Genomic DNA, 22792 nt, shown 5'->3' on the forward strand with positions numbered 1-22792 from the left:
AGACGTTTGCTTAGATATGGAAGGAATGTGCTTTACAAAAATTTAGGGTTAAAACCTAATTATGAATTTAAAATTGGAATGGAGATGTTCCAATATGTTCTTCAAAAGACTTTTAAAAATCAAAAGGAAAAAAAAAATGTTCTAATTTGGAAGATATGCAATTTTTCAAAATGACCTCCACAATTGATTTTAAAAAGCCTTCCCCTAGTGCCAAGGTCATGCTCTAATATCACTTGTAATTAAACAACTTGCACAATAGAAGACATAACAAGAAATATGCTTTAATTATTTGATAATATTATGTCACTTCAAGGAGGCATCCTTCTTATCCACTTCAAGTGGAGTACCTCCAATTATTTTCAATTAGAATGGAATACCAATATGATGAAATAAGACACATTAACTCCACTGTATACCCTCTTTATGACTAATATAACGCCATGATTGACCAAAATATCAATATATGGGTCTAAGTCTAATCCAACTAACTAATTACCAATTTAATAAAGATAGCATGTCTCAATTAAGGGTTAACCAAAAATTGGTTATTCAATCGTATGCAAACTATAGGGTTAGGCACAAACAAAAAATATATTCAATAGATAATTTTTTATTTTGAATCTTACTTTGTAGGTCAACAAATATTTTATTAATCTAATCTTATTTAATTTTGAGTAATTGCCATCACAATTTGGAATGAACATAGTCATCAACTAATTTTAATTATCAAATAGTTTGGAAGTGAAAAATATAATTATTAATGATTGAAAGGCCTATTACAATGACAACAATGGGTGGAATGTAATGGTTTGTGGATGTTCACAAAAACTATTAAAGAGTAAAACAAAGATAGAAAAAAATTTTAAATCACAATATTGTGTGTGTAAATAAACATTATACAAACAAATGAGTGTACATAGAATGGTGATTTTTTACAAAAATAAGACTAGAAGTTGCACAAAATAATTCTTTAATTAAAATATTATTATTTTTTAATTAAAATAATTTTAAAATTAAAATAAAACCTAAAATATATCTCAATGTTGTAACCTTTCAACCATAAGATTTTTTAATATTCTACTCAAATGTCATTTTAATAATGATTTTAAATGTCAGAAATAGTACTTTTATTATGAAAGTTCTACTGTTAATAATTAAAATATAAGTTGTAATGATTTGCATTGATATTAATGACAAGATAAAGAAGATTTATAAATCAAGTATGTTCATATTTGTTGGTTGTAAAAGAGGATTAACATTTGGATCCGGAATTATAATTTAAAGGAGGCATTACTATATCTTGATCTAAAATGTGTTACAAGAAAATAAACATGATATAAAAGAAAATAATAATCCATATCAAAATTTGTAATTTAAAGGCAATAATTATATCTTAAAGTCATAAAAGAAAGTAATAATTCATATCAAAAATTGTAATTTAAATTTAAAGATAAAAATTATATCTTTAATTTAAAATATGTTAGATAAGATAAGATAAGATAAATTTATTAATGTCCAACAAAAGACCACAACGTGGGTCTATGGGACTGGAAGCTTACAACAAGAAAAAAGCAGACAAACGAAGTACCAAAATAAACTTTGTTTCAACATAGTCTAAGAAAGAAAACATTTTTTCTTTAAATTTATGTCGATAAATTCAAAACTACAAATGTAAATAAGTTTAGTCTTTAATGTATAGAAGAAATTGAAATTTTATATTATGATTCAAGAGTTATGTTCAAAATAACAGACAGCTATCTTAGAGGGATTGCAATTGCAATTGACAAAATGTAGTTATTTTTCTCATTTTCAAATTCAAAAAATTTATTAAGTAAATGACAAAAATATAAAATGCTCAAATAAATTAATTAAATTGAAATCTAGATACGTAAAAGATCAGACCGCTCTCTGAAAATGTGAAAAAAATATACAGAAAATTATACGGCTATATAAATTGACAATCAGAAAATTATTTTAGAATTGTAGAAGCAAGCCTTCTTTTCTTTCTTTTTTAAGAATAGTGATGCTAAAGATACCTATATTCAATGGAAATCCAATAGATGTTATAAAGGGTACTGTAAATATCCCGTTGAATTTCCTTTGGCATTGCCTTAAGGGGTGCTCGGACTAGATAATTAAAATTTGAGATAAAGAAAAGCAATTCACTCGGTATACTGATTTAGTCATATAAATAGTTACCACAACTTTTAACTGCAACCTACAAACTCCTACAGATTAGTTAATAAGTAGGATGACAACAACATAACACTCTTGACAGCGATCTGGAGATGACTGGACATTGATTGTCATGTACATGGCACAGTATAACTCAGTTATGAAATATACTTTCTTACATAAATTTTATTGGTAATTTCGAAAACAATGAAACCCCGCAAATATATTTCACATCCCCAATGGATTCTCACTGGAATCGCTATGAGAATGTGGCCAAAAAATATATCGCTATCAATATTGACATTCTTCAAATTACTGTTATATCTCCATTATCATTAAAGCGACGCACTCCGATCGCAACATACCGATTTTTAGAATTTCATCTCTTCCCAATCAAGTACCGGGAGGATGTAAAAACATTCTTCATCATTTGTAGCATTTTTTAGTCTCACTTCATGATAATGCTTGAAATTTGATATTCAAGAGACAAAAGAGAAGGCAATGTCAATGGGAAGATGGATCACAGTTGTAAAAATCTGACAGCTGACTGGTCTCTTTTCCATATCATTATAAATGTAGAAAAAAGATCAGATTTGTCTCAAATATGTGTTTTTTTAAATGTTATAACTTCGTAACGCAGTGAATAATACAAGATGCGTATCTTCTTTTCTATGTTTTACTCTCCAAAAAATTTCAAACATACAAATTAACTCCAAGGCAAAGATTGTAAATAGACGTGTTATACCAGAGCTATAAATTATTAGGAAAACATTAATGAACTTATATATATCCCACTCTATCAAAAAGCCGACAATGATTGTTTCCATTGCTTCGACAGATTAATGATAACGGGAAGCCTCATACAATAACACACTGCACTTCGAGGAAAAAAGAAAAAAGAAAAATCACGTTATTTTCCAGTAGTTGCTCGTCAAGAATCTTCCAAGTGATTATGCTTAAATTTATTTTTATGCCAGTAGAATTACATTGTAGCGTAAAAATGGCATCTTGCTTGTCTTTTCTACGAACAGTAGGTATCCAAAAAATAATAATCAATGAGCAAAGCTCTTACCATCTTCGTTTTCTAGAGCTATCGAAGTTGACCTTATCAGTCGACCTAGCTTTTAATGCATACAGTCTTAATCTTTGTAGGATGGACCTCTCACTTACACGCAAAGACATTGCATAAAAAAGCTTGGGTTGCTCTGTAGCAACACATGTTTTTAGAAACCCAAGGTCCCTTTCAAGAGAACTGGAACCATAAAGCTTATCGCGTTTATCAGCAAGCAATATAAGACACTGGCAAACAGAACTTGTCAGCAACCACTCGTCTGATTTAAATGCATCACCATCATCTCCAATTTTCAATTTCTTGATACAGCTACTTTTACTATGTTTATTCTCAGTAGGTTTTATGCAATGGTTAGGCCCATTTTTCTTATTCTTATGAAGCGAAGGCACCACTTTAAAGCCTTGGGTAGCAAAATATACAATTTTTTTAACATCACTAATACTTTGGCAATAATGGGGCGAAGCAAAGTCTAATCTCTGATATACTTCGTCTGGAAGGTGCATGATGTAAAGCAGCAGCAGTAGTTCTAACTGGGGTGTCCCATTTGCAGAGACTTCAAAGTATTCACAATCCTGGCTGCTGCAGCCTGCACAACCCAACCTCCTCCACAAAGCTACACGAACCCGTTGATGCCGTTGTGAAAAAGATAACAAACAACAGTCTATGACAAGATCAAAATCAATATTGATAATATCGAATGGATTATCTGGCTCTGTGAAACCATATCTATGTAGTAAAGCAGCATTACTCAGGGTACCATATGTATTGAAAACCTGAAATAGATAAAGATCAAATATGATTACTGCAAACTTTATGTTTTGTAAGAAATCAAATAGCATTCACTATAATGATACAAAATGCATACTTACAATAATCTTTAAATAAGGCAACCATGTCACAGATTCAGTGAACTAGGAAGCTTTTGTCATCCTATGCAAGCTATAAAGGAGAATGAATATGAAAGAAGCAAATCAATCAAGCCCACCTGAGACGGAATATATATAAAATGAATCTTGCCAACCAATATATTTAGTTTGGCACAAAACAAATTGCAACAGTGGCTGATAAGTTGCAACACAACGACTGAGCTTGCACAGGAAGGATGTAATTGTTCTGGTGCATTGGTGACTAGGCTTCATCCAAAAGGGTTTTCCCAAAGTATACATGTTCTCTATCTTGTGTGGTTCTATTTTTTAGGTTTTATCCAAAAAAAATCCCAAAGAATATCAGTTCCTTTATCTTGTTGCTTTAGTCTTTCTCACTCTTTAGTGCTGTTAGTATGCCAGAATGTTGCAGAATTTATATAGATGGATAACTTGTGACATATCTGCTGCGAGGATTAAGACATTGTTTTGTAATTCCCTTTCAATATCAAAGTCTAGTTTCAAGTGGCAGGAAGGAGCATCTTCCTTGTGGTTAAGTGCTGATTCAAGTCAGCTTCAGATACGGGTTTGTTGTAATGTTATTGTAGCTATGGTCAGATTCCTTCAGGCTGACATAAATAACACAATGACGATATAATTATTATGGTATAATAATTATATTAATAATATTATTATTGACAATATAATTATTATATTATTATTATTTTGAAAATTAATCTGTAATTATATTATAATATAATTATATTATAATATAATTATATTGATAATGACTTATATGATATATAATTATAATGGGCTAACTTGGAAGAGTGGTGACACTTGGTGAAGGAGCACTACCAATAGATATAAAGGAAGATTTTCTGGAGAATGAAATAATACAGATAATTTGCATTATTGGGAAGAAGCAGTGATCAGGGGAGAATCAGGTATGGTCTATGGTTGGGAGAACAAACATTACCCGAGGTTAACCAAGCACATAAAACCAACATGGTATCAAAGCAGGTACAAGCTTGGACTGCAGGTCGGACATGTATCTGGGATCGGCAAGCTGAAGGATGTTTGATCTCTGGAAATAATGTATTTCACCAGTCTTTGGATTTATACTAAGAATTATTTTCTTTAAGAAAGCAAAACTATTCCTGTAATTGTGCAACAGATGGAGGTAGCCATGACTGAGAGCTTTGCAATGTCTGGGAATAAAAATACCCAATAACCAAGTATCTATGAGGGTGATCAAATGGTGTTGACTATAAAATATAATGTCACGGCAGTTGTTGATTTTACATTACCACCGTATGATGCTTCCCTGGTCTCCTAAAAACTCAACGGCAGAACACCTGGGAACTGCAGGAGAGAATTGAATGGCAAGCCAACGCTAAGTTAAGAAATCCTCTAAAGCCACCCTACAATTATGCCAACAATTTCAAGAAGGGTTATAGAAAAATTGAAGTCAATCAGGTGCTTCTTGTGAGAAGACAAGAAAGATAATGTACTATGGGTTGGATGCAGTAAAGGATGTGCCATCAGGCATGCTTAAATGAGTAACGGAAGATGAGAAGATTGTGCATTCATTGATCAGCATGATATTTTGAAGCTGAAGAATATTGCCTTCCAAAATCTTTAAAAATGGAATAGGTTACAGTTTTCCGGGATATGCTATAGAAGTTTGTTCAGTTAATAGCCTTCTAGACGTAAGTAATATGAAGAAGAAAAACTCTAGTGGAAATAATTTCATGATGGCCACCTGCATTTTTTGCATCTCTCTGATTTTCGAAGAGCCATTATACACAAACCAATGGCTCACAACTGCAAACACTTTTGCGATGCAAATATTCTAACATATGCAACGGAGAAGCCAGCAGGTGACAATTTTTTTAGGGAAATGTTGCAAAAGAATAGGATGTGGAGGTTCTACAATCAGACGAGTAATTATAGTGTCCTACACAAACTTTTTACCATTGTGGGGAAAACAAAATACAATAATATTGATGACAGAGAGAAAGTAGCTAATGATGTTGTAAAGATGCTGGTTAAATGTGGCGCTCAGCCTGAAAGATGTTATACAATTGATAAGTACAAATACAAAATGACCTCACAATTAGTTGCAAAGTTTCAAGAGGGAGATATGGGAACAGAGATTACAGAAGGTTTGCTATGCAGATGTGACGAGTGAAGTGTAGGTGACTCCATCAATGCTGCGAATGTTTTCGGGAGAACTGCTCTTCACAGGGCTCCTGACAAAGGAAATGCATGCATCTGTAAACTGCTTCTTAAACAGGGTGCATCAATGAAACCTCAAGAGAAATGTGTAATGACAACCCTCCACTATGAACTTAAAGTGAAGCAAAGACAACGTAATGGATCTGTAACTGCAAAGCCCTTTTCTCATTGAACTACTTGATTTAAAGGACAACAGAGATTGCAGAGCTTGAGATATAGCTGTCACCAACAAGATTTATCTGTCAACAGCGAAGTTGTTATCAAAGATGAAAGAACCAGAAGGTTATCTCAGTAAAATGAATAAGGAACAGCTCCTACGCTCTATAAATATCGGTAGTATCTTGTTTAAAAGAGGAACAAGGCTTCCAGCTGGTGACTGTGATGACAACGAAAGAACGGTATTGCTGCCATGTGTGATGATGAATATAGTGCTTTTGATATCATAACTCATAAAAAAATGTAGAAACTAAACAAAATTAGCGAAAAATGGTGGTCAAGCAAGACAGAAGAGGAAGGACTGCCCTCCATGAGATGGCTTCGAAGCGACATGAGACACTCTGCTTAGAATTTCTGGACTGGGATTCAGAACTAATATACATCAAAGATAGACATGATCAAAACCCATTGTATCATGCAGTTAGAGGCGAATCGATCTTAGAAACAGATTTGATAAAACGGTTGCAGGCTACTTTGAAGGATCGCAGTGGCCTGACCCATTGCATGTTGCTGCTTCAGAAGGCAAAGCCTCACATATTAGAGAGCTTTCCTACAATAAAATTAAAAACAGGTATTAGAGCAGAGACATGGTCGGACAAACTGCCCTCCACAAGGCAGCAAAATGTGGAAAGAAAACTATAGAGGAAATTATGTTTAACATTGGAGCACACCTGCTCACAAAACAGGGCTGTGATGGCAGAACCATTCTTCATCATGCAGCTCTACATGCCAAGGCAGCAGAATCAAGTGAAGAGGGAGAGATGGAACCTAGATCTGATGAATATGCATCAGCAGCTGAAACAATAAGTTTTGAAGCTGCCACAGTTGCAAAGGTGAGACAAGAAGGGCTCTCCTAGTGAGAGAGCAAACTGCGAGCGGATTTTGTTCTAATCTTAGGATGGTCATATTTCCGTCTGGTCTAGGGCTTGATCTTATGACAGTAGGTCAATGGCAATCTTGGATCTAACACTTATAGTCGTATCTGGATTGTGCCAGATAATGAGTCTCTTGGAGCAAAATATCTTTTATGATTAGGATGATGTGAGCAGGGTATGCTTTCGTGACAGAGGTAACAGCTAGAGGATCTACTTCATATGGCACTTGAGCATCTTGGTTATATTATTTTCGAGAAAGTAGATCATGTCGAGATGGATTCTCTAGTGATCAGGAAAGTAGCAGTCAGAGAACTATGATTCGTGGGATGAAGTCCCGTGTCTGTAATCTGGAAAACCTTTATGTGGACACCTAGGTCATAATATTCCTAGATAGATGGATATTTTGTACACTTGGGATTCACCAAGAGTAATATAGACTCCAACCCTGGACTTCATGACAGGTCAAAGCATGTGGAAATCAGATATAACTATATTATAGATATGGTGCAAAGGAATGTTATTCAGTTGAGGTACAATAGCACTGATGATCAGATGGCCAACATTCTCTCACCAAGCCCCTTGCCAGACTAAAGTTTGTGCATTTTCAAGACAAGATTGGATTCGTGGAGAATGAAGCCCTTTTTGAGAGAGAGTCTCAACATCAGTGATTTCTTGAGATGTACTCTAATGCATTCTCCTCTGTGAGGGAGAAGTTTGATGTGTAAGCCCTTACACCATTTTTTCTCTGATGTGGAGAAATTTGAGGTGTCAACCCTTGTAATGCATTCTATTTGAGACAGATAAATTCGAGGTGAAAGCCCTTGTAGCATTTTTCTCTAAAACGGACATATTTGAGGTGCTAGGGCTTGTAATGCATTACTCTCTGTAGAGAGAAGTTTGAGGTGAAAATCATTGTTCCACCCTCTAGGAGTAGCCATGGTAGAGATCATGAGAGAAAATCCATGACTCTGCACTTGTGTTTATTCACCCCTAGAATAAGCCATGGTGAGTGTCATGATGAGATGGCAACATCACGTTGAGTGATTGTGTGATGGTGTTATATCCCAAATTTTTGACTGATTTAAAATAATTTCGTAGTTGTTGAGAATTCATGTGAAGTCAATTGACGAGTAAAGTTGTTGAAATATTGGATCATGTGAAATAGAATTTTTGTTGTTCGTAATTACTTCATATGACATGTTAGTTATTCGTTACACTTGAACTTCATATGACATGTTAGTTAATCGTCATGCTTGAAATTGAAAATTAATATTATAGAAATCCATTGATGAACCATCAGGTATAGAATCTAACTACCTTGACCAAGGATAGACAGCTTGGCAAGCAAGAGTAAACCTAGACTACCATGAGATGACCAGTTATCATATATCATTAAATAACTAAGTTGCTGGTTCGGATTTTGGTGTGGATGCGGTTTTGAAATTCGCTCAACTTTTTTTGGGATGGGTTCAAGTTCATTTTGGGCACATTCATACAAGATTTTTTATTTTTAAATTATTTATATATATGTAAAAATATGCTGCAGCAAATAAGTTCATACACCACTATGCTAATATTAAAGCAATTTAGCAAAATACACCACCACATATATTAATGATTTTGATCGAGTGGCATGACAAAATGTCAAAATGCACTATAGCAATGTTTTAGTTCAAAGACTTTAAAACAGTAATGTCAAAATTACTAATCAGTAATCCATAATCAGTCATAGACTCATATGTGATCAAATATCAATGTATCATCAAAGAATTCATCATCAGTAAGTAGTTGCTGATTAGAAGCATAATTAGTGCCACTAGCATCAGCAATCTCAATCATAACCTCGGGATCAGCTTCATCATCACTATGTATCTCATGATCACTATCTTCAATTGCAAGTGCATCAAAGTGGACTTACAATTCCGTAGCCTCTAGTTCGACATCCCATTGTTTTGCCTCCCCCTTTGTAGGTATTCTCTTTGTGAGTTGTGAGCCTCAAGTTTGAATGCACAAACACCAGGTTATCTGCCTTCTTGGAGTTTAGTTGGTTGTGTTTTATTGAGTAGATGAAGGAGTATGTGCTCCAATTCCTCTTATAGATGATGGTGAACTAGCAACCTATCAAGATTTGCAAGTTTGCAATTACAGAGTGAATTGTTTAAGAAATTAAAAATTAGAATCTTAAGATTAAAGAACTTGCCTATGATAAAATTTTGATGGCAATAGGCTGCAAGTGTTGGTATCTTTGTCCTTGGAAGTACCAACATTTATGAGCATCAGCATTGTTCTTGTTTTAAAGAGCATCAAGACCACAATCATCGGAGCTCGCGAAACTCATAAATTTAGACCTCACTGCATGTCGTAGGTAATCTAGAAAGAGTCTTCGAATGGCTTCCTTGTTCCCTTGAGCAACTTCAGGATCTCGGTATGGGAGAACTCTACTGGTACTCCCCTTGAGGACCAATTGGCTATAGAACCTGGGGTCAATGCAAAGGAAAGTAGATACAAAGGGGTAGTCATTTTGTTCCATCTCTCTACCATGATTACCTATAGCTTTGAAGAACTGTTCATCAGGATCTTGCTCTTTCTCATTTATGATATTTCTAATGTCCTCAATGATAGAGTCAATGCCATCATATACTTCACCCAAGCAAGCAGGCCTATCTATGTTAGTGTATCAATTCGTGCTTAATACAAGGTCAATGATCTTCATAAGGTACTCAGCACAATCCCACCAAGAGTCCTCTAGTATCATTGCCTTTATGGCATCTGCCTTGGCACTATTAGATTGCCTCCATATGCTCCAATTAGCATTGGTTACCATTCTAGACAATGACTTTTTAACCTTGATAAGGCGTCTCAAAATAATAGTGTTGGAGGCAAAGCGGGTCTCGACAACCTATTTTAAAATCAAAACAATAATAGATTAGAAATTTGAAAACATAGAAAGTCTACTAAATTGAAGTGACTAGATTTCTAAAACATGTTCAAATTTTAAACAATTTAACTTACCGTCAAGAGCTCCCATTTCGAGAATTGTCTGAATATTGCTTGCGTCACATGATGGTTCATGACAAACATTTGGATCTCTGTTGCCTCTTCATACATTTTTTGTATCCACTCAACCTTAGTGCCAATTTTTTGCAAAATTAGGTTGAGTGAGTGCACAACACAAGGTGTCCAAGAAATGTGTTCATACCTTTCAACCAATAAGTCGGCAGCCCTAAAAATTTTCGCATTGTCGGTTATTACCTAAACATTCTTAAGCCAACTTGCTCGATAGCTTGCATGAGAATGTTTGCAATGAAAGGAACATCCTTTACCTCTCCTTCACAATCCATAGCTTTCAAAATCATTGCACCTTTTGTAGACACTGCAATAACATTCACCAAAGGACAGTTCTTTGCATTTGTCCATCCATCCGATACTATTGTCACACATGTTTCGACCCATGAATCCTTGATGGGCAACCTGGCATTCTCTACACGGGCCACCTCATTGTCCAATAAAGTGATGTGTATCTTCTCATAACCAAGTCCCTTGAACCCATTTGGAGCCTCATTAGCGTCCCTCACCATGTATTGCCAGTACGGTGAGTGAACAACACTAAATGACAATCCATTTGCATAAACACATGTGGCTATGGCTTGATCAGCAATGTCTCTAGCTTCATTTTGGAATGATGATTCCAAGGGTCCCAGTGCTCTCTTACTTACACACTGCCATTGAGGAGGATGCAAGAATGGATGGCCCTCTGCAGGTGGTTCACTAGGAGTGGTAGTTGAAGACATAGATGATGTTTTCTCTTTCTTTAAAGGCCTACCACTTTCCAACAGATGTGAAGAATTTTCCCTCCCAGCAACTTCCTCTGCTTGCTTTCGTTCTTGAATGTATTTGTTTACGATGTGATTCGGAAGGAAGGTTTTAGGTAGCACTTTGTTTACTCTTGGCTTCCTTGTAAAAGATTTGATGCCTTTTTGAGGAATAAAGCACAAATGTGCTTTTACTCTACTATAAGAGCTACATGGTTCCTCTTTGGAGTGGCTACAAATCCACACATAACCTCCATCTGGCGTTGGTTGAATCATTTGTATATATTTCTAAAGTGGGGAACATCTGTCGATTTTGAAGTGGGGGTTTCTGGCAACAAAAGCACTTGCAGCCATGCTTTAAATCTACAAAAGAAATACACCACAAATTTTTTTAAAATTAAAGATGATAAAAGCTCACTTATGTACTCATGCAGGAGCATCCTAAGGTAGCCATCAATCCTTTATGTAGGGCATCGAGCTCGGATTTGTGGACTTATGGTTCGTGATGTTGGGGATATATTCGAGGCACATTAGGGAACCTTGTCCTAAGTGTGCATAAAGTTTGGAGTAATCGTTGTTGGAGTTAGAGCCATTTTGGTGGTTGCTGATAACATGTTCCTGATTTCTTGGACAGACTTTAGAGATTGTATTCAAGAGCTTCAATCCGAGGGAGTTGGCTTATGCGCTCTTGGATTTGGATTCTTGGATGGCACATGGACCTATGTCTAAGAGCACGTACTCTTATTTGGCCTTATGAGTTAGTTATGCATTGTAAACTTGGGGCTTGTCCAAAGTATTTAGTTATTTCATGTATTTAATGTTTGTCACCAAGCCGACTTGTGGCTTGACGGTTTATTTAATGAACTTGCTAGGCTAACTTGTGGCTTGGTTTAGTATAAGTAGAGGGTCTTGTGGTGTCTTGAGAAAATGGAGTTTAGCAAAAAGTAGCTAAGAAAAGTGAAATTTAGCAAAGCTAGTAGCTAAGTGTGGGCTTGGGTAACAAGAAGGTTGCTTGGTGGCTTGCGAGCATGAGTTTAGATTCTTCTTGGGGTTTTCTACCAAATTGTGAGTTTGAGCTAGCTAGAGTTTGGATCTTGTGAGGTCTTGTAGAACTCTTATTGTAATTGATGATGTATTTAGCTGTAATCCAAAAGGCCTTACAGTCGGGCATGTTGAATGTTGATCTTATGATTCTATTATGAGAGTTGGTGTTGTTTGGATCAAAATCTTAGTGTTATTATTATTCTTCCATTGTGTGGTTATTTGTTGAGGGCGAGGACATCTCCTTTGGAGATTCTCCTCCCTGCACTACATCAAGTGGTATCAGAGTTGATTGATCTTGTAAATCTGATCGATCTTGTGGATTGGTTGCCTTAGGTTTGCAAATATCTTGGAAGATGCCTCCAAGAAGATTGGACCCTAGGGCAATTGTAGATCTCTGTGATACTGTAGAGCCGAGGATTACAAAGAAGATTAGATCAGATTTCAAATTTGAGATGGAGCTAAAGAAGAATGACATGGTCATTGAGATCATGAGAGCTATAGCCGGTATACCTAGGAATGTGGGTACTAAAGATGGTTATGAGGAAGTTGTTGAAGATTTTGAGGCTGCTGGATCTAGTGGTGAAGGCAAAGCTGATCAAATGGAGAGACCTATGGAAGATAGAGTTGGTCATTTGGAGAGATCTCGAGCTCAATTGGAATTGAAAGATAAGATGGATGTTTCTAATTTCTCAAGAACCTTGAATCCTGAAGACCTGATTGATTGGATTGGTGAGTTGAAAGGCTACTTTGAGTTAGATGATATTAAAGATCTGCTCAAAGTGAGGTTGGCACAAACTAAGTTGAAAGGACATGCTCCTTTGTGGTGGAAAGAATAACAAAGGAATAGAGAAGAGGAAGGTGAAATGAAGATCACTAGATGGAGATTGATGGTGACAAAATTGAAGGCTAAATTCGTTCATGATGATTATGAACTTGAGTTGTTTAAGAGATTGAAGAACTTGAAGCAGAAGGATATGACTGTGAAGGATTACACCAAGGAGTTTTACAAGTTAACAATTTGATCTGGGCATAGAGAACTTTCTAAGGAAAAGGTGGCTAGATATACTAATGCTTTGAGATTCAATATTCAGGATGAGATCGGTTTGCTGAATATTGCTTCGGTTGAGGATGCTTATCAATATGCTATGAGGGCAGAAGACATGTTAAAGAGAAGACATCAAGGTACTTCCTGAGGGAAGGAGAAGAAAGTGAAGAATAAACAGATTGTTGAAGATGAACCACAATCTATTGAACAACGGAAGAGAACAAGTAAAGCTGTATTTAAAGATAATTGTTTCAATTGTGTAGAAGGTCACAAATCTTTTGAATGTCCCCAAAAAGGCTACTGATAAAAGAGTTGTGATGAATGAGAATGTGGTTTCAATAAATAAGCCCAAGAAGGTGGAGAACTTGCTGATTCGAAGAGTTGCTTGGTAAAAAGTGTTGGAACCTTGTCAAAGGAGAAATTTATTCAGGACTAGATGCAAGCCTAAAGGTAATTGTTGGTATGTGATTGTGGATGGTGGTAATATTGATAACCTTGTTGCTAAGGAGATAGTTCAAAAAAATGGTTTGAAGAGAGTGAGACATCCTTGTCCTTATAGGATCAGTTGGTTGCAAGAGGAACATGCTTTAAAAGTAAGAGAACAATGTGTTGTTAATTTTCAGATTGGGTAGTATGTGGATCAAATGTTATGTGATATTGTGGACATGAGTAGTTGTCACATATTACTTGGTAGACCTTGGCAGTATGATTGCAGGCTAGTGCATGATTGTGTCAAGAATGTGTTTATTGTTAAGAACAATGGTAGGAAGCACTCCCAAATTCCTTTGCAGAATGTAGAGCGTGGTACGAGAAACTTAAATTTTGATAGGAAAGTTGAGTTTAAGGATTCTCAAAGGGGCAAATGTCAGCATGATACACTGAGGAAGGATGTGAACAAGCAGCGCAAATAGTTGTCTAAAGTTGGAAAGGAATTGCTGAAATGAAGCAGGGGAAAGGGTGTCCAAGTTGATGACTTAGAGGGCATCTATGTTAAGAACCAATTCGGGTTTATGTGTTGAACCCTGGAACGGGAAGAACATATTTTCTTCGCACCTAGGGTGTATGATCTAGGAGCATCCTGACGTAGTCAGCAATCCTGTATGTAGGGGCATCGAGCTTGGATTTGTGGACTTAAGATTCGCACAGTTGGGAAAATGTTTGAGGCACATTAGGGAACCTTGTGCTAAGTGTGCATAAAGTCTGGAGTAATTGTTTTGGAGTTAGAACCATTTTGGTGGCTGCTAATAACTTGTTCTTGATTTCCTGGACAGACTTTGGAGATTGTATTCACGAGCTTCGATTTAAGGGATTTGGCTTATGTGCTCTTGAATTTGGATTGTTGGATGGCACGTGGACCTATGTCTAAGAGCGCATACTCTAATTTGGCCTTATGAGTTAGTTATGCATTGTAAACTTGGGGCTTGTCCTAAGTATTTAGCTATTTCATGTATTTAATGTTTGTTGCCAAGCCGACTTGTGGCTTGAGGGTTTATTTAATGTAACTTGCTAGGCTGACTTGTGGCTTGGTTTAGTAAAGTATAGGGTCTTGTGGTGTCTTGAGAAAATGGAGTTCAGCAGAGAGTAGCTAAGAGGAGCGAAGTTTACCAGAGCTAGTAGCTAAGTGTGGGCTTGGGAAACAAGAAGGTTGCTTAGTGGCTTGCAAGCACAAGTTTAGATTCCTCTTGGGGTTTTCTACCAGATTGTGAGTCTGGGCTAGCTAGAGTTTGGACCTTGCGAGGTCTTGCAAAACTATTATTGTAATTGCTGATGTATTTGAGCGTAACCCGGAAGGCCTTACAATCAAGCATGTTGGATGTTAACCTTATGATTCTATTATGAGAAATGGTGGTGCTCAGATCAAAATCTTTGTGTTATTATTATTCTTCCACTATGTGGCTATTTGCTAGGGTTAGGACATCTCCTTTGGAGATTATCCTACCTTGCACTGCATCATGTACACTAACTGTCAAACTATAATGGACACCATATATCAGCAAGTTTTAGAATGAAAAAACTAAGAACAATTACTAGTTTGATCTCAGTTTGATTAAAGGACTTAGAAATTAGAATCTAAGAATGGTATCTACTATCAAACTATAATTTAAATTCTCAATCTGGTAGAAACTGTAAGATTAAAGAAATTAGAATCTAAGAATGGTATCTACTATCAAACTGTAATTTAAATTAAAAATTAAAATAATAAATAAGTTAATAACACTAGTCCCTACCTCTTTTTGAGCTCTGGAGTCTGTTATATTGAAAGTTGCAGAAGAAAGGTTGCCTCTGGAGTAATTGTTGCCTCTGCTATCTACTATCAAACACAAACCGCTGCCTTAAGAGTAATCATTGCCTCAAGAGTAAAGGTTGCCTCTACAATCGCTACCTCAGGAGTAAAGGCGAATAAGTGAAGTGCAGGGAAGTGCAAACACAAACTATCGTCAAATGAGGGAAGTGTGAATCCATAGACCGCTACATAATGATACTAATAAATATGAATATGAAGTACAAAATACGAGCGTCATTTTAGGGTTGAGTCCGTTGGGCGATGAAAATGATTATAATAAACAAAAAGCACTTTTCCAAAACATTAAAAGTCAAATATTTTTGTCAGTCACCCAAATTCTCTCCAAATTTGTTGTCATTTCGCTCGGGCTATTTCGTCAACTCCCAAAGTCGCTCGACATTCGCCAAGAATAGTTTGAGTTTCGAAAACAAGAATCCGTAGGGAATTCATCACATAAATTACACATTTGAATAGAACCAGAACTGACTTCCAATGTGCTACGAATCGAATGCCGAATTGCATGTTGAGGGGTGAATATGTTAACTTAGTTAAATAATAAAGGAAAAACAACTAAGCATTAACAAAATTTGTTACCTTTATAATTTGAGAACCTTTTGTTGTGTAAAGCATGGTTTAATATAACAACACCATGATACCTATATATACTCATACATGTACATACATATATATGTATATGCGCGTAAGTCAATTAAGATGTATACGCCTATTTTGAGTGTATACATAAAATACTTATGTTTAGGATTTACACATATATGCATGTATGTCTACATACATGAGTATAGGTAAATACAATAATGTCTTTATATTAAAACATTAAGAGGGTGAAGCTAATATTATTCTTTCACCTTGGCTATGGATTAATATTATTTCAGGCGTGGCCACCTTTCATAATTCTTATTCCATCGGACCTTATAACTGTTAAATGGTTCCTTATAATTTATTATATTTTTTAACGGATGGCTTTGTTGAATGCCTTGCCTTATTCCACAAGACCATATAATTGTTAAATGGTTCCTTATAATTTATTATATTTTTGAACCGATGGCTTTGTTGAATGCCTTGCCACCTCAGACTTCTTGCATAATTGAGCATGCATTCGGTGAGCCTTTACATTCTATGCTCACCTCTCATGAGGGGTTTATTATTTCTCCCATTTCGGTCTGCAATTTGATTTTTACACTCTACTTCTTGTCATGAATCATCTGCTCTTCCATAGCTTTTGTTCTTATTCCAAAGCTAGTGTGTATTCAATTTCATTGATTGCTCTAAGTGAGTCGGTTTATTGGCTAGACTAGCAACACGCATCTACAAGATGAAGTCTTGCAATTATTCTTGCACAGGAGTGTCGGCCATATTCATCCTTGATTGATTACATACAGAGCTCAAGTTGAGCTTTATAACTTTCAAGTCATGATTTATACTCCATTTATCTTTCTTTTTTTGAGAATTCAAACAATAGATTTATCTGATTGGCCTATCAAAAGAAAGCATCGATATCTTTCTCTAATCTAAAGTTTGGAATGATTCACAGCCTGTGTATATACTCTTTTGCTTTTCGCTTGTATTGATATAAGGATGTACCATCATGCAAATGGAAAGGATATGTCCATAAAGGCACTTTCAAGTATGATCGTACATTTTTAATTAATCTCTATCAAAGAGTGTCAGATCATAGAAAGGCATTGTCAATATACCTCTGAGATGAGTGCAACACCTGTAAGATGTTGGAACAATCTTAAAAGTATTATGTGTTTCATTTGTAATGCTATAGGCCAGATTGGGCATAATGAGATGGCAATGTTTATTCAATAACCAATTTTCACTTATGGAACCACCCAGGAATTCATCCATGAGGACAAGGTGAGAATGAAAATACCCTTGCATGAAAAAATAAACATAAATCAATAACAATAATCATATCTAAATAACTAAGTCAGCTCATGGTAGTCCATTGTATAATTCTTGTTGTCAAGTTGAGCGGTGGGTGATCAGGCTTATACATATTGCCCACCTAAATCCTTGGCCAAGGTAGGTTAGTGGCACGATTGTTGTTGTGATCACGAAAAGTCAGAATACTAGCAGTTAGAAGATAGGTTTATGGAAGGTGCTCATAGCCTTGTCAATTGGCTAGATGACATTCTAACACCAAGATGCTCAATGGTAGGACAGTGGTGTCCCAAGCCTAATCTTACGGTAGGGAGGGTCTTTCTCGGTAGAGATTGTGTGGGGATACATAAGGGTCCATGGTCGAGAGGTTAAGCCCAGGCAATGCTTCTCCTCTCTCCTAGATGCCAAGGCTTGCACAACACATGGACATTATTGCATTTTCTCAAGTACTTACTTCATGTTCCTACATTTCATTTGATATATGTAAATATGTAATTAAATTCTATTATTTCTTTACATTAGATATCAGGATTCAATAACGCTAAATAATCATGAGTTGGAAATGAAATAGATGTGGTAGCTTTAACTGTATTTCATGTAAACCTAGGTTAGAAATGTTATTTTTATTTTCAGTTTTATGAATTGTAAGTTATAGTTAAACTCGTAATTATCCTTCTTGCGAATGTGTAGAGTAATTGTTATAACTGTCACTCTTTCATTCAGTTAAGATTGTAAAGGTGTTACATTTAAGTAATGGATTAACTAGCTACTGGAAATTAGTATGTTACAGATGGGCACTTGTGCACTTTGTTCTTCCCACACTCTAGGAGTAACTATGGCGGATGGAATGTGAGAGACTCTATGACTTGAAACTTTTGTTTATTCACCCGCTAGGAGTAGCCACAGTGATCGAACATCACATTGAGTGATTCCATGATGAGCACTTGTGTTCATTTGTATTGTCTTTCATTGGAGTAGCCGTGATGGACCCACCCTCTGAGAGTAGCCATGGTGGTCTTCTCAGTTATCAAGGACTTTTCCCTACCTAAGAGGAAGAGTTAATGTTATTGAAGCTATGGTCAGATTCTTTCAAGTCAACATAAAGCCCATATTTTATGTGAAAATATAATTTGTGACAATAGAATAATTCGATTATAATATAATTATATTGATAATGAATTATATGATATATAAAATATATTATTACTTGTATAGGTTATAATTATATATTAATATAACAAGAGATGCAGTGCGTCAAAGTTCCTGCCAATAGAGAATAGAAGAAATAAATATAATATATAGATAAGTAGTGATTTATAGAGAACATAATGATAGAGCGAGTTGAAGAGACAATTTAGTTGTAAAAAGCAACAAATCATGTGATCTAAAACATGACTTAGTGCATAAGTGTATGTCTCACTTTTTTTAAGTTGTTTGGAGATCTTTGCAAAATCTAACTAGCGTCATACTTGATGATATGAAACATTAGTTATAAGCAAAGGCAAGTAATAAGTAATTAAAAACTGAGATACATTTGAAACTTAACTAAAAGTATTAATATTACTATTTTTTAACTTTAAATATAATTTTTTTTTTAGTAATATAGTTATAACTATGTTTTGACGTATTTTTAATAATAATAGACCATATATTTATAAATGATATATTAACAACTTAACAAAATCATACTAAATAGTGTGCCCTTCAAATTCTATTAATGAATTTTAAATGTATCAAATAAATTTTTATATAAAAAATTAAGAATAATTTTAAATTTCCACATAAGGTATTACTAATCCTCTACCCTATGTAAATAAGATTAAGAACAAGGTATCTAGTAATAACTAAGCAAAGATTAAGAACAAGTTATCTAGTAATGACTAAGCAAAGTAGAAAAATTAGAGAGGTCACACATCAATGTCAAAGCTTTAAAAACTGAAATAGTTAATTGTGGGGCAAACGGTAGAAGTGCAGTTGAACTTGTATTACTTGTAAAGGAGGTGAAGTAGTATGAGGAATGAAGATGGACACTTTTGCATGTGTAGAGGATGCAATTTTTAGGCAGATACATACAAAGGGTAAGAGATATGTATAAAGAATGAATAAACAAATGCCCTCTTTACCCTTTGGACTGTTGACATTGCTGCGCTTCACATGAATATTGACAGAGCCATCTAACATTAGCTTGGTATTTCATTTTTCATACATACCAAACACCATTAACATCATGAACATTTATTGTATTTTGCAATATGCCATCTGTCTCTTTTGTACACATTGTACAAATGACATTAATAAGATTTTGTTAGATGTAAAAAACTGTATTTTTTAGGAGAAAATTAAATTTTATGCTTACCAAAATTAGGATTGACCAATCAAATTGAAGAAAAATAAGATTTATATAATCTTGTAAAATATAAAATAAACATAAACTACAGAAATTGAATTATTTCTTTGATATGATCGATTGATTTAATTGCAAAATTGAAATGAATGATTGCAATAGTATCCTACCTCAATAAGAACTAATAAAATTGGTTCATCTTGGAAGAGTGGTGACCATTGGTGAAAGGGCCCCAACAATAGATATAAAGAAATAATAAGTCTTCCTTTCTTGATAATGAAATAATATCGATAACCTGCATTCTTGAGAAAAAGTGGTACACGAGGAAGACAGCAGGGTATTGTGAATAGTTGGGAGTGCAAATCATCGCCCATGGTTAAACAAGCACATAAAAACAATAGTTTGAAGAACCAATTAACTAGTACGGTTGTTACAACTTAGGGTTGTCATTGCACCAAAAGATTGACCTATTTATGTCCAATACAACCAATAGACTTATAGAAGCCACAAGATGCAGTTAAACCATGTTACCAACCATACAAGAGATGCTGGCCCATTGCCACCAATCCCCCTTCCAGCATCACTCACTGCAGCCCGCATAGATTCGAACCTGTGACCTAGCTCTAATACCACTTATTACAAGCTAGAATTGTTGTTGCACCAAAAGATCGACTTTTTTAATGCATAATACAACCACTAGACTTATAAAGACATAGGAGGCGATTAAGCCATGTAACAAACCCCACGAGGGATGCTGGCTCACAGCCAAGAAGAGAAAAATTTTGAAATGGGATTTGGGTTCATTAGTACGAAAGCACCATAAATTTGTAATGATAACATCATGATCATACCATCATATACTTCAATATCAAAATATTAAAATGATAGTATCAAGTAACATTGTTTCAACTTTCAACAATTGGAACTTCAAGTTAAGTCTAAAGCATCTAATGGATTATTTACATCTCTTTCTTCTTCATCAATGGCATTTGTTGATTTACAATTAGTGCAAAAGCCAATGGGATCAGCTGCACCAATAGCACTCTAGTTGTCCAAGTCCCCAAATGCAACAACTATAGGCTGAGAAGTGGAACCATCCAAGTCTGTATGCTCTACATTAACATCCCATATATTCTACTCTGTTTGTATTCATTCTTCTTGTGTGAAAGGAGATGCAAGTTAGAATTCACATATACTAAGTTCTTTTCTCTTTTTTATTGTAACCTATTGCACTCTATTGCATGGATTAAAGAATATGTGCTCCAATTTCTTTCTAATGTAGATGAGCTAGCAACCTATGAAGACAATACAAAGTAAACAATTTAAGTATGAAATTTATAAATTTACTAGCAACCTATGAAGAAAAAATAAATAAAACTTATTGTGATAAAGTTTTGATTGCAAGGGGCTGCAACAATTGGAAACATTGACCTTGGAGGTACCACCAACTATGAAAATCCTCCTTAAGCCAATGATGAAGACTAAAGAGTGTCATTAATTAGACCTCTTCCATTCACAAATGCTATGAACTCATCTACAACAAAATCTTGTATATCATCTCAAGAAAGAGTCTAAGAAATGTTGCCTTGTATCCTTCAAACACTTATAAAGCTCTATATGGTGGAAGCCTTCCTGGCACATCAAGATATTGGTTGCTATAGTATTTTGGTGTCAATGCACAAGCAAGATGTAAAGGAGTGCTAATCTTGTTCCATCTTCTTAATACAATTGCTTGCAATTATTTGAAGGTCTTGCTCTTTTTTATTTATGATTTTCTCATCTTCTCAAGCATTGAGTCCATGTCATTACACACCTCTCCAATGCATGACCTATCCATGTCAATGTGGCAAAGCATGCCCTTAATCGGCCCGATGAAGCCAAGGAGATACTTCACACATTCCCACCATGAATCATCCAATACCCTTTGCTTGATTTTTGTCACCCTCTCACTACTCCATTGCTTCCACAAATACCAATTTTGGTTGATTACCATATTGCAAAATGTCAATTACATTTTCACAAGTCATTTTATGCTAGATGCAAAGCAGGTTTCAACAACCTATAACAAAAATCAAAAGAATTAATTAGAATTAAATAAAGACAAACTTTAAAGAAGAATACACATTACAAAACAAGATTATGAAAATCAGAAAATGTAAAATACAAATTTCTTCAAGTTTACTGAACTTCAATAGTTCCAAACTTCAAAATAATTTTCAAATTCCTTGAGACATGGTGGTTGGTGATATACATTTGGATGTCCTCAACCTCTACATACACCTCTTTGATCCACCCAATTCTATTTGTGATCTTTTGTAGCATTAAATTTAACTGGCCACACAAGGTGTCCAAAACATATGTTGATTTTGCTCTTTAACCAACAAACCAGCAGTTCTACAACTTTTTGCATTATTTTATCACTTGAGCAATATTTTAGGTCTCACTATCTCAATGTTAGAGATGAGAATGTTAACGCTAAATTTTCCATACAATCCACAAATTTCATAAACATTGCTCTTTTAGGGGACACCGCTATGACATTGATCAAAGGACATCTTTCCACCATACTGAAACAATAGATACCCCTGTCTTAATCCATGAATTCCTTATGACTTTCAATGCATCTTCAACCCCCTTGACCTCTCTTTCGAGCAAGGTTTCATCTAGATCCTCATAATTGGAGTCCTTATACCCTCTTGGAGTTTCATTGACACTTTTCAACATCTTCTTCCAGTATGGAGAGCAAACAACATTAAAAAGAAACCAATTTGCACATGCATCTTGTTATATCTTGGTTGGCAATGTCACGACTATAATTTTGAAATGAAGTTTCCAAAGGTTTCTTTTAGGCACTTAACTTTCAATTTTACACTTAGATGTAGTAGTAAAAAAAGGTTGATCTTCTATCACAAT

At 35.1% G+C, this 22792-nt stretch overlaps 1 protein-coding gene across 2 annotated transcripts in view; it reads right to left on the reverse strand.

The window, feature by feature from the left end:
- Window positions 1–3099: 3099 nt before the first annotated feature.
- LOC149568799 (SET domain-containing protein) overlaps window positions 3100–22792 on the reverse strand; it is a 97721-nt gene continuing 78028 nt past the window's right edge. The window contains exon 4 of one of the 2 annotated variants that reach the window (XM_089821685.1): window positions 3100–4020. In XM_089821685.1, coding sequence (XP_089677811.1) covers window positions 3244–4020 — 777 coding nt within the window. In that variant the 3' untranslated portion in view covers window positions 3100–3243. The remainder of the gene's footprint in view (window positions 4021–22792) is intronic. The other variant, XM_089821686.1, reaches the window with a different exon arrangement.

This window comes from Cupressus sempervirens, chromosome 3 (genome assembly GCF_028749045.1).
Source record: "Cupressus sempervirens isolate cs-2001-9-10 chromosome 3, ASM2874904v1, whole genome shotgun sequence".
NCBI classification, from domain to species: Eukaryota; Viridiplantae; Streptophyta; class Pinopsida; order Cupressales; family Cupressaceae; genus Cupressus; species Cupressus sempervirens.